A 13,589-nucleotide genomic window follows, 5' to 3' on the forward strand; every position below is an offset into this window, starting at 1 on the left:
CCCTGTATTTCTTCCCAAAGAGCTTTGTTCTTCCTCTATCCTTTTTAAGGCTTTTCCACTTGAAGAAGTGCAGCCCAGCCAAAATGGAAGGATTTCACTGTGTGTTTCTTTTTGATAAATTAGATAATACCTGTTTGGATGCACTGTGACACCGGAAGCTATGGGGTTAAAGGTCAGCTCTCAGGAGACACACCTGTTTTCCTTGCACACTTCAGCTGTGTAGCCAACGGATCTGCTCACACAAACACAAACCCACAAACACAATCCCGCATCCCAGGAGGAAAGACCTGAAGCTTCATGCAAACTCGTCATATTTCAGTGTAATGATGAACAGTTTAAACAAAAAAAGCAAGTGAACAGGAAGCATGGGATTATCAGTAATGTACCCCACCGGAGCTCCAGAGACCTCTGTTGTTTGGACTTGGGCCTGAGTGGGCCAGTGCATGGAGCATCAGTGTGGAATGATGTGGAAGGCCAAACAGGGGATTGTGGGTGCCAGGTATCTATTACATCAGAGGGGACTGAGGCGCCAGTTTGCCATTTGAGACGTGACACCACTCCAAAAACCCCACACCCACTGTCCTTGCACTTTATTCTGTTACTGGCAAGATGTGCTGAAAGTTATGTGGACACTGTGAGCGGAACTGGCTAAACTGTGATCCTTTTGGAGCTGAATTGCAATTATTTTGCACAAATCTAATTTCATAATTCATTATTCAATGAAATAAAAAATAAAAAGACTACCTTTTCTTGTAATTAAGAGACAACATATCACTACACAGATTACATTTGTATTTTGCTAATGGTTAGTTCATTTCCAGTTTCTAAGAATGCACGTCTTTATTCATGTTACAACTAATGCATTAAAAAATATTTTTTATTACTCACTTTATTGTGAACCCTACTTCAGGCTGCATAGTTTAAGGAGTGCAGTTGTGTGCTGTGATCACTGTAACTACATAATTTGGAGGTCTCAAGCAAGACAAAGGTTAACTTAAAATACAGTAGATGTACAGAACTGATTGGTGGGCAATGCATGTAGTTGCCAATGTAATTTTTCAGTAATTATGACAAAAGGTTCAAGAAAGAAAGAAAGAAATTCTATGCACCTGTCTCTCTTTTTTTTATGAGGAAATCACATGTTCCGGGTTGAACAATGATTAAAATAAAACACATGTCCTACATCTTGGGCTCATCCAGGGTCCCTTGGGATCCTCGAAACCTTTGGGGAGCCAGCAAGAAAGATCAGTACCGCTGTCTCCTCCCTGCATGTGGTAACGCCCTCTCTGGTCACAAAGATAAAAAAAAAAAGTCTGTTCCTTTCTGCACAGTTAGTTGTTCATGAACATCCAGCGCACATCCTGTTCAATCGTGTCCAGCCGAAGAATTCTGCTCCCATGTTTTGAGCCCGCTTCAGTGGGAATACGCTACTAATATGTCCACCGGGTCTCTCAGCGATGTCGACGACGAGCTCCTGGACGGCATCCTGAAGTTTGGTTCCTCCGGTAAAGATTCCAACGAGAGCACGGAGGAGAGCTCAAACTGCGAGGGCTCATGCGCAAACGAGGAACGGAGAGAAACGCCCGGCAAAAAACGGAAGACAAAGTCCAGGAAAACGGCGCCCAAGGGTGTGGCACAACAGGAGGGCAAGCAGGTGCAGAGGAACGCGGCCAACGCCCGGGAAAGAGCCAGGATGAGAGTCCTGTCCAAAGCCTTCTCCCGGCTTAAGACCTCCTTACCCTGGGTACCACCGGATACCAAGCTCTCCAAACTGGACACACTGCGCCTGGCGTCTAGCTACATAGCACACCTCCGACAGATACTGGCCAACGACAAATACGAAAATGGATATATCCACCCTGTTAACCTGGTGAGAATGGGCTTAAGGGGCTTGTACCTTTTTGCTCCCCAAATTTTCACACTTCCAATTTGGAGTTTTAATATAATAATGTAGTGAAATACCTGAATCACTTTTAATCAAAATCCAATGTTGTTTCGTTATTTTAACGTGGCCTGCAAAGGCCAAATTATAGGCCTCAATTACTCAGTAAAGTGACAAAGGAGGGCGATCGCTCAACTAGGCAGGTGCACGAGGGAGGTAAAAAAAAACAAACAAGCAAACAGCCAGCCTCGTGCAAGCGTAATAAATACCCAACAGTTTACAATCCCTGTAGGCTGCAGACCAAGAAGTGCAATTTCATCGTTAGGCCGTCAGTGCCGGCAGTGATTCGTTGGGGAGACAGGTGAAATTAATGTTGCAGTGATGTCATTTTTTAAAAATAACTTTTCGGAGCAAATTGAGAAAAAAAACGGATTGCAATTCAAAATTATTTATCAAACGCTAGAACTGAACTTAATTAAATATGAATATTGGAGCCAGAAAACGTTAAATGTTCCACGTTAAAGCTTTATATTGTGACTAACATGTTTGTTTTAATAACACCCGAGAGCACTAAGTGAGACTGTTTGCTCCAAATGAATGATGTTTTTATTATGTTTACCTAGTGGTTTAAGGTGATTCCACGCATACTGGCTTTGAATTTAGGTTTGATTTAGTCTAAACTCTTTGACAGTGCACGCTCTAACTGGTTGCGTTTTCCTCCGCAGACGTGGCCTTTCATGGTTGCAGGTAAACCGGAGAACGATTTGAAGGAGATGCTGAACTCAACGAGGTTGTGCGGAACTACGGCGTCTTGATGCAGCTCAGTGGCAGCAGCTCTTTGCCTTTTTAAAGGAACAATGAAAAAAAAAAATCCTATAGTGACTGAAATGCAAGTCTCATCTCTGCAGACTTTGAGTGGGAATAACGGGAGGGCATCCCACTCTCCTTCGTTCCCGTAAAGAAAAAAAATCGTTTATTTAAATGCATTGTGATCTTTTATCTTTGCTGGTTCAAAGATAAACTTTGTACTTTAACCCTTGTATGGTGTTCGGGTCTGTGAGACCCGTGTTCAGTTTTTTTCAAAAGAAAAATTAAACAATTAATTATTTTTTCACGTGTAAATGTGTTGTGTCTTTCCACTCACTCCACTTGATTATAACTGATTTATTTATAACATTTTATATAAAAGAAAAACGAGAAGCACATTAATTCATAAATGTGATCTAACAAAGGTAAAGGGAAAAAATTAACCATGTTTGCTGTTCATATGTCTTGTAATTGGGATGAAGTAAACATCTGTTGAGTAATTTAACATAAAATTGTTTGATGGTGTTAATTTGGAAAGCCAAAACTCTAGCGGGTCCACCAGACCCATGAACACTGGCTGAGTAACAAAAATACGAACACCACACAAGGGTTAAATTGCTTTTTTTCGTTTTCTTTTTTCTTTTTCTTTCTTTTTTTTTCTTTTTTCCTTTTTTTCCAACAAACAGTAATAATCTGCAGATGCGTTTTTACTGATGCAGGCCTGTGTTTTGCGATTGTCTTATGATGGATGGATGATTTGATGGATGGCTGGATAAGGCACATGAAACCTGCTCAAATTGTTGTACAGATTACATGAAGTATATGAAATATATTTGTACCACTTTTACACTCTGTGTAATCAGTCCTTATTATTTTTTTCTTGTGTGGGCCAATAGTTTGACCTGGCAACCCGCCTTATCGCTCCATTCCTTCAGAATAGCAGACCCTGCCCACCAACAAAGCGTAGGTACAGATAGCCCGAGTCTCCCTCTGTTGTGTCTGAAAGATAACAGTGGACAAAGCTGTCGTTACATAAACAAACGTTTGCCTTGGTAGATTATGTGGGCGTTATAAAGGAGTTACTCTTCTTGTGGCGTAAACAGGCCAAATAGGCCAAATCACGTTTATCTCGTTGCTAACTTTGCTGATAGGGTAAATGCAAGAAAGGTAAATAAACCGGGTGCCAGTTTGAGAAGTATCATTGTTGTCACTGACTTTTACTTTTTTAAAATTGTTTTAACCTAACTGTCAGGGCTGTTTAATAACAGTTTATTATCTTATTTATGAAGCTACACCGCTAAAATATGAGCAGCCATCGTCGTTTTTCGTTAGCTTAATTGCATTTTGCCTTATCAACTCACGCGCATGCGGTGATTGGATTGACTAATTAGCATTCGGCCAATCAGAAGGCAGTCGCTGGAGGTCAGCGGACGCTGGAGTTTGTTTCTTTTAGACGTAGAAAACCTGCTTTAATCCCGCCCAGACCAGTTGTTTTAATTTGCTCGGGTTATGACCGCTGTGTTTACATCACGTCGACAGTTATTTATGCGCTCTGACACAAGGCCTCTCCCCCTTTGTCTCTCTCACTTTTCTCACTGCGGTTTATTGGGAATGAAAAAAAAGAGAGCGCAAAAAAGGGAGAAAGCACTAGTTTTCACTTACTCCTTAAAAACAACTAACTAAACACCTAGGCTATAACCTATATGACCTCTGGAGGTCAAGTACTCTTTCAAGTCAGAAAAAATAACACGCAGTTTTCATACCTTTAGAAATGTAGAGAATTTTTAGGCAATTTTTTTCATTTATATATATATAAATGATATATATATATTAAATATATATATATATATATATATATATATATAAATGATATATATATATTAAATATATATATATATATATATATATATATATATATATATATATATATATCTCAGCCTGTTTTCCAAGTCGTTTGGCTATAGCTAGTATAATTATTGGCCGATTTTCCATCCATATCTTTTGATCTATTTATGATATATTAGCTACATTGCTGTAGATTTAGCCATTCAATAGAAGAAGATGTTTTGTTTTCTTTTACTTTTTTATCTATGTCTCCAGAGCGCTGTGAGAATCAGCCAGTGAGCTCATAATGTCTCATCAGAGTCTTTCAGTGAAATCCTCTGAACTCTTCTGTTTTTAAATGGACATTTCCATTTAAAAACTCTCAGTTTGAGTCAGTTTGAGAGTTTTCATTTAGGATATTGTGAGTTGTTTTAAGACAAAACAAAGATCTGAGAAGGATCTGAATACTACATCAGGGAGCAAAAGAGCAAGGCAAAAAAACATGAAGTCAATCCAGTCAGTCATTTTTTTGTATTTTGCTCATCTTTTTTATGAGTGAATTTGGAAAATAATAATTTTATAAAATATTGCCAAATGAAGCTTACATTAACCCCTGGGTGTATTCTCAGTTTCCTCGATTTTTACACTATCGTCTTTAATGATTAGGACTTCCCATTTCAAACTAGCAGCAGGGATGTAGGTGAGTTTAATCACACACAGTTGTTACTTAAATAGAAGAAGAGGAAGAAGAAAAATAAGAATAGTAACAAGTATCCTTTAACAGGAACAATAAGATTAAGTGCAGCAGTAATAAAAGAGTCCCACCGACATCTCTTAAAGGACCCTCACCTAATACATCAGCAGGAGTACGGCGGGGGCCTCGCCACCACCCCAAAGGGACCACCAAGGAGAAAATAAACTTGGCTGCCTCTCTCCTGGCTCCAGCTGCAGGGAAAGAGCAGGAGAGGAGGAGAGATAGAGGAGGGAGAGAGGGAGGGAACTGTATGAGAGAAGGGCTGGGATTCCCATACTTGCTAATTGTTTTGTTGGATGGCTTCCCAAAATTGTGGTGTGGAAAAGGTCCACACACTAAGGGGAGGAAACGAAAAAATCACATTTTGTTCCATCTGATCCCATCATGTTTCACATCTGCATGACCCTTGTTTTTCTTTGAAAACTTGATCTCGGCTTAGCTGTACGTCACTACTGTACGACAGCATAAGCTGATGTTTTATTTTACTTCCTAGAACCTCTTTAAGGACTGATGCACTGACCAGCCCATCTACAAACCACATACTCTCGCAGAAAACAACAGCATTTAACCCAATGACTCACATAACTTTGTTCTTTCTATTCTTACTGTCCAGGCCTATCCACAATGCCGTCTCTGGATACTGCATTTGCCATGCATGAAGTATCTACAGACTGCCATCTCCTGGACAAAATTTAAGTGAGGCCAAAATCTGCAAGCTCGTTTGTTATAGTAAATTCACTTCAAAACATTGTACTTTTCTACAATGACATTTATTTGTTGGATAATCCACAGTTAAAATATCTGCACATATCCATAGATATGATAAATACTCAGATTATTAAGGAAACTATCAGGTTTAGAACATAATGAACATGTGATATAAATTTTATAAATTGAAGAAAATATTTCAGGAAAACTATGATTTAAAATAAGTACGTATCTTAGTTTTGAATTAATTTGATATTTTATTGGATTTTTAAAAATTGCATTTGATTGACATGATATATTAAAAATGTAATGTTTACCACAGATTAGATGATCCTTGATGCCGAACCAAATATGACACATCCCAAACCTTTATTATTATTATTATTACTTTTTATTATTACTTTTATTATTATTATTATTATTATTATTATTATTATTATTATTATTATTATTACTTTTTATTATTACTTTTATCATTATTATTATTATTATTATTATTATTATTATTATTATTATTATTATTATTATTATTATTATTATTATCATTCTGCCTGACCAGATGAGGTCATGCAGGAGTCACCATTGCACACAAGAGAGGGCTGATATGATGTAATCCCATCCCCACCTTGAACACATCTGTGACTCCGGCCGCACACGCTTCCCCTTCAGCTCACCTAATACGTCTCTCAGCATGTTGCTTATGAATCAGGGAGTTAGGGTCTCTCTTATGAATTTCCATAAAAGGTGGATTGTGGGGTTTGTGATTTGCTTATTTCTTACTGATTGTCTATTTCTGATAACTATTCTGTCATAAAATAAGATAAGATTTAAATTGAACTATTCTACTACTATTACTATGTAAGTAAGTATCTTTAAGTATAGATATGTACATGCATACACACATGTACACACTAAACATATATATATCTATCTATCTATATATATATTCTGTATATACATATACATGCACATGTCCATACATATATATGGTGCATTATGCATGAAGTGGTGACCGTGGAAGTCCACTGGATGTCCACAGTGTCCAAGTGACTCATGACATCATTGTTGAGGAGTTATAGAGTCTACCTGCTGTCGGGATGAACAATCTGCAAGAGTGCTCCTTCCTGAAGCAAGGGTGTCTCAGTCTCTGACTGCTCAGCGCACTCACAGACTCATGCAGAGGGTGATGTGGGTTGCTCATGATGCCTGCAGCATCTTTTTTATACCAGTAGATGGCAGCAGAGGAGTCTTCTTAACAAAAAGTACGATTGAGAAAGGCACTGAGGGCACAATTAGAGGACAGCATTTACAAAAACTATACAGATGGTAACGTAGAGCAGTAACTAAATGGAGCACAGTAAGCCAGACGAGCTAAAGCTAAGGTAGTTATTGAGCTTTATTTATGAGGACCCTCTCATTGGGATCTAAACACATACCTCAAGTGTTAAAATATAGGTCTGCTTTACCTATATAAAAAGCAGACCTATATAGGTCTGCTAATGTCCTGTAGGTGCCACTACATTTCCATATAACAGGCAGTAGTGACTGTGCTAGCTGTCTGTAGTAACTGCAGCAGTTACCTGAATAGTACTGTAGTAGACAGCATTTAGTAGTTCATGGCACCGATATCGCACGTCTTGCATGATCTTATTATTATGGTCGATAATGAATATGTGTTGTTGTTCTGTTTTCAAATAAGAAAGAAGCTCTCATTGAGCCTTGAATCTAATTTGAATTTAATTATTCAAAATTAGAAATTAAGAGAAAGAAGACGAAGTTTGGTAGGACAATCTGCTTTTCAGTTCTGTGTCAATTAAATGTCAATTTAGCACATGAGCACATTAATTTGTTAATGTTCATGACGTGTAAGGCAATATTTGAGTAAATGTTTTACTGAAAGATTTGTTGTCTGCTCGGTTACAGTAAGTGCAAACGAGCTGCTTTAAATTATGCACATAAAACTCAATGCTCAACTTGCATTGTAAAAAAAAAAATTGCCACATATCCTAACATGATTAAGGCAGGGCAACAGCTGGTAGTGGTGTCAATTTGTATCAGCTGACATCACTGCCTGAGCAGACTGGCACAGCAACCACCAGAATAGAGGAGATGCCAAAGATAGCTGGGGCCTGCCCAGATCAGACTCATGCTCATGTTTATTGGGGTGTGTGTGTGTGTGTGTGTGTGTGTGTGTGTGTGTGTGTGTGTGTGTGTGTGTGTGTGTGTGTGTGTGTGTGTGTGTGTCACTGTTGGCATCACTTTGTGATTATTAAAAAAGGCACAGCAGGTGCCTGCCATCAGACTTCTGTCCTTTACGTCAGTGGTGTCATCTATGGAGTCAACAGCACGTCTTCATCCCTGAAATTGTTGATATCATGGAAAACTTTTTTTAGATTGACAGAACAGACTTAAAAACTCCTTTGTCCCACACGCCATCAAACTGTTTAACTCCTCTCTGGAGGGGAGAGGGAGGGGAAACAGGAGGACAAAGGAGGGGGGAACAACTAAGCTGTAGTGCCTCTTCACCTCACTGTACAATACCTTGTGCAATACTTTTTGTAAATAGTCAACAGTGCAATAGACTCAATACTTGAAATGTGCAATTCACTTGTATTTTTATTTTTTATTCCTATTTATTCTATTTATCCCCTTTGTATATTTTATTTATATTTGTCTCTGTATTTATATATGTGTGTGTGTGTGTGTGTGTGTGTGTATATATATATATATATATATAACAATTCTGTAACTGTAACTTCGGTCGTTGCTGTGCTTTTTGGAAGTCGAATTTCCCAGAGGAACCCACCCGAGGGATTAATAAAGTTCTATCTTATCTTATCTCTTATCTGAACTTCTTAAATAGTAAATGCATTCAAATCAAAGCAGGTATTTATTATGTTTCACCTTTGCCATTATGTGCTTCGGGTTCTATATCGTATTTGTTTCAAGATATATGTGACATTTCTGCACAGAAGACGAAGAAACAACAGTGACTTCAATGAGACATGAAAAGCTTAAACAGCCAGTTTATTTCACACACAAAAATTGACAGCTACACTCACTGGCCATTTCATTGGTTACACTTTACTCGTGCCCAGTTGGACAACTCTTCACTGTATAGATGGAAGTAACCCTCAGAAGATGGGTGCACTGTACTCATAAAGGGGTGGACATGACCAGCAATAAATGAATTACATTTTCAATTAAAAAAAATTTTTATAGCACCACATAACAACAATAGTTACTTAGACTGTGTTAGTTAGTTAACACATTTCAAACTATTAACACCAGAACCTAAACTGTTGACACAAGGCAGGATGGATCCATACTTTCATGTTGTTTTTGCCAAATTCTGAATCTACCATTTGAATGTTACATCCGAAATTGAGACTCCTCAGACCAGGCAATATTTTAAGATAAGATAAGATAAGATAACCTTTATTAGTCCCACACGTGGGAAATTTGTTTTGTCACAGCAGGAAGTGGACAGTGCAAAAGTTATGAGGCAAAAATTAGAATACAATAAGAATAAATACAGTACACAACTGTACAGAATAGAATAAAATAAAATACTATATACAGTAGAATAAAATAAAATAAATATACAATAAGATAAAAATAGAATACAAATACAAATACTATATACAACTGAGTAAAAATACAACGATGACAGAAAGGATTATTGCACTTAGTATTATTGCATATGTATGGATGTGTGTGCTTGATCAGTTAAAGTCTTTATTATGGAGTCTGACAGCAGTGGGGAGGAAAGACCTGCGAAATCTCTCCGTCCCACACCGTGGGTGCCGCAGTCTCCCACTGAAGGAGCTGCTCAGTGCTGTCACAGTCTGCTGCATTTTTCAGTCCTCTATTGCAGAATTTTGGTGTGCTTGTGTGAATTGTAGCCACAGTTGCCTGTTCTTAGCTGTGGACTTCTGTTGCTGTAGCCCATTTGCTAGAGATTCTATTCTATATCTCTTAACACACAACATGTTGAATATTGAAGAAGATGAGCTATATCGGAATAGGAAACTGAGGCTAATGAGACTCCGTTTCTCTTGCAACATTCAGAGGGTATGGTCAGAATTCACAGATTTTCCAGTAAGGTCACTTAAGCATCACTTTCCTCAGACACCTTCAGAGATGGTTAGAACAAGATTCATCCAGCCTGGGTGCTTTCAACCATCCCCATCCTCCAACAGAGCACAGTTTTAAAATAACAAATTTCCTGGTGAAACCAAAACATAAGCTCGAGTAGATGCTTGTGTCTTCATCCTTGAGATATTCGCTGAAGGCACAGATTTATGTAGCCTCACATTCAGCAGACTGTGAAGGAATTCGAGCTAAGCATGGTGGTTGTCAGTTTGCACTTTGGTGCTTATGTTACAGCAATTAAAAATTGCTTTTATATATGCACCAGTCTGCAATTGGAGGCCTTAGTTTTACAGTGTAGAAGACAAATAAATGATTATTATTACTATTATTTAATTTAGCTAGGCTGCTGGGCCTGCGCGGACAAGCATTTTGATCATTTCAAACGTTGAAGTGCAAAGTTTGTGAAGTGTTGCATTGTAATTGGATTTTTTAGGGCTTAGGGAGTTTTGATAGTCAAACGCATTCTGGGATCAAAGAGCAAGAAAAGGGTAAAAAAGGTCACTCTAACACACACACACACACACATACACACAGGAACACACATCCGTGCCGTTAGAGCAGTGTTAGTAGAAGGAAGGGGCGCCTGACTAAATTATGTTTTCCCAGGTGGGCACAATTACCTGTGTGTGGAGTGTGTGCATGTGTGTGCATACACGCAGTCCTCTGTATGTGGGTATCTGTGTGTGCATAAGAGTTATCCACATGTTGTTTTTAGAGGATTCAGGTCTATTACAATTAGGAAGACATGAATCAAAGCCTGACTTGTGCAGTTCTCCGCAGCGCACTTGCAGGTACGGATCAGACTTTTTAACAGCAACGAATCAGGCGGATGCTTTTCTTATTATTAGCACTTAGAATAATATCGTGCGGACAAATGTGGTACCTAAGCAATGTCCTGAGTTTATTTAACAAGCGCCCATTCATTCTCTGTCAGAGCAGAGCACTCACAAAGCCGGAGTGAGGATAATGATGGGTCACCGCATAGGGGAGCACAACACAAGCTCTCACTGTTGAGTCACGGAGTTTATGAGAAGCTGTGGCTAATCCTCACTGAGCGTGCATGTGTATGCCAGTATGTTGGTGCGGTGGCATACGGCATGTGCAGGATATCAGTGACACAAACACCTGCTTTCGTGCTTATCAAATTGGCTGTGATTGCATACGAGAACATACTATGTGTGGCCTCGCGCGCATGTGTGAGTATGTATGTGTGTGTGGGTGCACATTTGAACAGGCAAACTTGTGTCTCATTAGAACCTGGAATCACTCACAGGTGACTTTGTTTATTTGATCTCATCTACATCTAGGCCTCTTCCCACATGGACGTCTGACCAAGTCTCACAGAAAGAAGAAAATCTCCCTCTCCTATTAATTCCAAACAACATTCCTAGGATTGTAGCGAAAACCCAGAAGAAAAGGAAAGAGGTAGAAAGAACAGATTTATCAAGTCTGTGACCGGCCCCGATGGCTTTAACAACGAGCCGTTTTTATCCACACTCCACCAAAAAAGGGAACACCTCGCAATGCCGAGCACACATGGGCTCAATTACCGTCCCGTGAAAAGTGAAAGTCGGCAATAAGGAAAATATTCCTCTAATCTGGGGTCTTCCTCAAGCTGGGTGTGAAGGAAATTTAGGGGGTCCCCTGTTTTAATTGGGTCCAGATTCGACCACCCTATTGAAACAGGCCCAGGACAGTTTTTTTAGTGGGCTTATTTTGTTGGAAGGGGGGGGACTATTTTGGTTGTACGTGAATAAATGTCTGATTTTGTCGAAGGCGTTTTTGGAAAGCCAGGTTGGACTGCCCGAGTGTTATAGGAAGCAGATGGACCGGACTAAGGAAAGAAAACAGAGAGTCCCTTAAGAGAGGCACAGTAAGGCTCACAGTAAGATATAGAAAGAGTTAGCATGACAGATGACAGCAAGCAATGTGAACATGGGAAGACGGCCTCACCGTACTCCTCAAAATATGTGCATGTATGACTTATACCAGAGTACACAGAACATTCAAATCTGATTGCTTACTGTCTTAATGAGTTTAGCACACCAGGCCAGAAGTTTGGGGAAAAAACCCAAATCCATAGACTCTCACTGATTCACACATAGTCACGTACACAGTGACAGCTTAGTGACGCAAGTCACACCTGAACGTCATCGGCACTGACAGCTGAGAGACACCCCTGAGGGAAGAAAAGTAAAACAAAAGACAACCCCCCCCCCCCCCCCCCCCCCAAAAAAAAAAGACTATTGTTCACATAAGCAGAAAAGACGACATTTAATTCACTCTCATATTTATTTTTATCTTAACAAACAACATATTCTAAAGAACCCCAAAGTGATTTCATGTATGGCAGATAGAAAGCCTTACTTTCTTATCTTGGTAAAATTTAAAGATAGAATAATGACACCCTACTGAAATACTCACAGATTCAGACTCAGAACGCATTTACACTTTCCCTGCATTTCCTTTATATTGGTCTCTTTTTCTCTTGTTTAACCAAATGCTGTCACTACTTAAAATTAGGACCCTTGAAATAAATCCGTTTCAAAGATACAGTGGGGCAAAAAAGTATTTAGTCAGCCACCGATTGTGCAAGTTCCCCCACTTAAAATGATGACAGAGGTCAGTAATTTGCACCAGAGGTACACTTCAACTGTGAGAGACAGAATGTGGAAAAAAAATCCATGAATCCACATGGTAGGATTTGTAAAGAATTTATTCGTAAATCAGGGTGGAAAATAAGTATTTGGTCACCTCAAACAAGGAAAATCTCTGGCTCTCACAGACCTGTAACGTCTTCTGTAAGAAGCTTTTCTGTCCCCCACTCGTTACCTGTATGAATGGCACCTGTTTGAACTCATCATCTGTATAAAAGACACCTGTCCACAGCCTCAAACAGTCAGACTCCAAACTCCGCCATGGCCAAGACCAAAGAGCTTTCGAAGGACACCAGGAAAAGTATTGTAGACCTGCACCAGACTGGGAAGAGTGAATCTACAATAGGCAAGCAGCTTGGTGTGAAAAAATCAGCTGTGGGAGCAATCATCAGAAAATGGAAGACATACAAGACCACTGATAATCTCCCTCGATCTGGGGCTCCACGCAAGATCTCATCCCGTGGGGTCAAAATGATCATGAGAACGGTGAGCAAAGATCCCAGAACCACACGGGGGGACCTGGTGAATGACCTGCAGAGAGCTGGGACCAAAGTAACAAAGGTCACCATCAGTAACACACTACAACGGCAGGGAATCAAATCCCGCAGTGCCAGACGTGTTCCGCTGCTGAAGCCAGTGCATGTCCAGGCCCGTCTGAAGTTTGCCAGAGAGCACATGGATGATACAGCAGAGGATTGGGAGAATGTCATGTGGTCAGATGAAACCAAAGTAGAACTTTTTGGTATAAACTCAACTCGTCGTGTTTGGAGGAAGAAGAATACCGAGTTGCATCCCAAGAACA

The 13,589-nt window shown here is 39.5% G+C and overlaps 1 protein-coding gene across 1 annotated transcript; it reads left to right on the forward strand.

Moving 5' to 3' along the window:
• The first annotated feature begins 1,121 nt into the window (after positions 1 to 1,121).
• tcf21 (transcription factor 21) lies at positions 1,122 to 3,536 on the forward strand. Its single transcript, XM_082506731.1, has 2 exons — positions 1,122 to 1,870; positions 2,608 to 3,536. Exons 1-2 carry the CDS (start codon positions 1,436 to 1,438, stop codon positions 2,695 to 2,697), a joined length of 525 nt encoding a protein of 174 aa, XP_082362857.1. The 5' UTR covers positions 1,122 to 1,435; the 3' UTR covers positions 2,698 to 3,536.
• Positions 3,537 to 13,589: the final 10,053 nt, after the last annotated feature.

This window comes from Aulonocara stuartgranti, assembly GCF_965226115.1.
Source record: "Aulonocara stuartgranti genome assembly, chromosome: 15".
NCBI classification, from domain to species: domain Eukaryota; kingdom Metazoa; phylum Chordata; class Actinopteri; order Cichliformes; family Cichlidae; genus Aulonocara; species Aulonocara stuartgranti.

What these genes read in the sequence shown, in the direction of transcription:
- tcf21 (XM_082506731.1), top strand. Translation starts at nt 1,436, where the DNA reads ATGTCCACCGGGTCTCTCAGCGATGTCGACGACGAGCTCCTGGACGGC. An exon ending in ATATCCACCCTGTTAACCTG is followed by an intron (nt 1,871 to 2,607) that starts GTGAGAATGGGC and finishes TTTCCTCCGCAG; the next exon opens with ACGTGGCCTTTCATGGTTGC.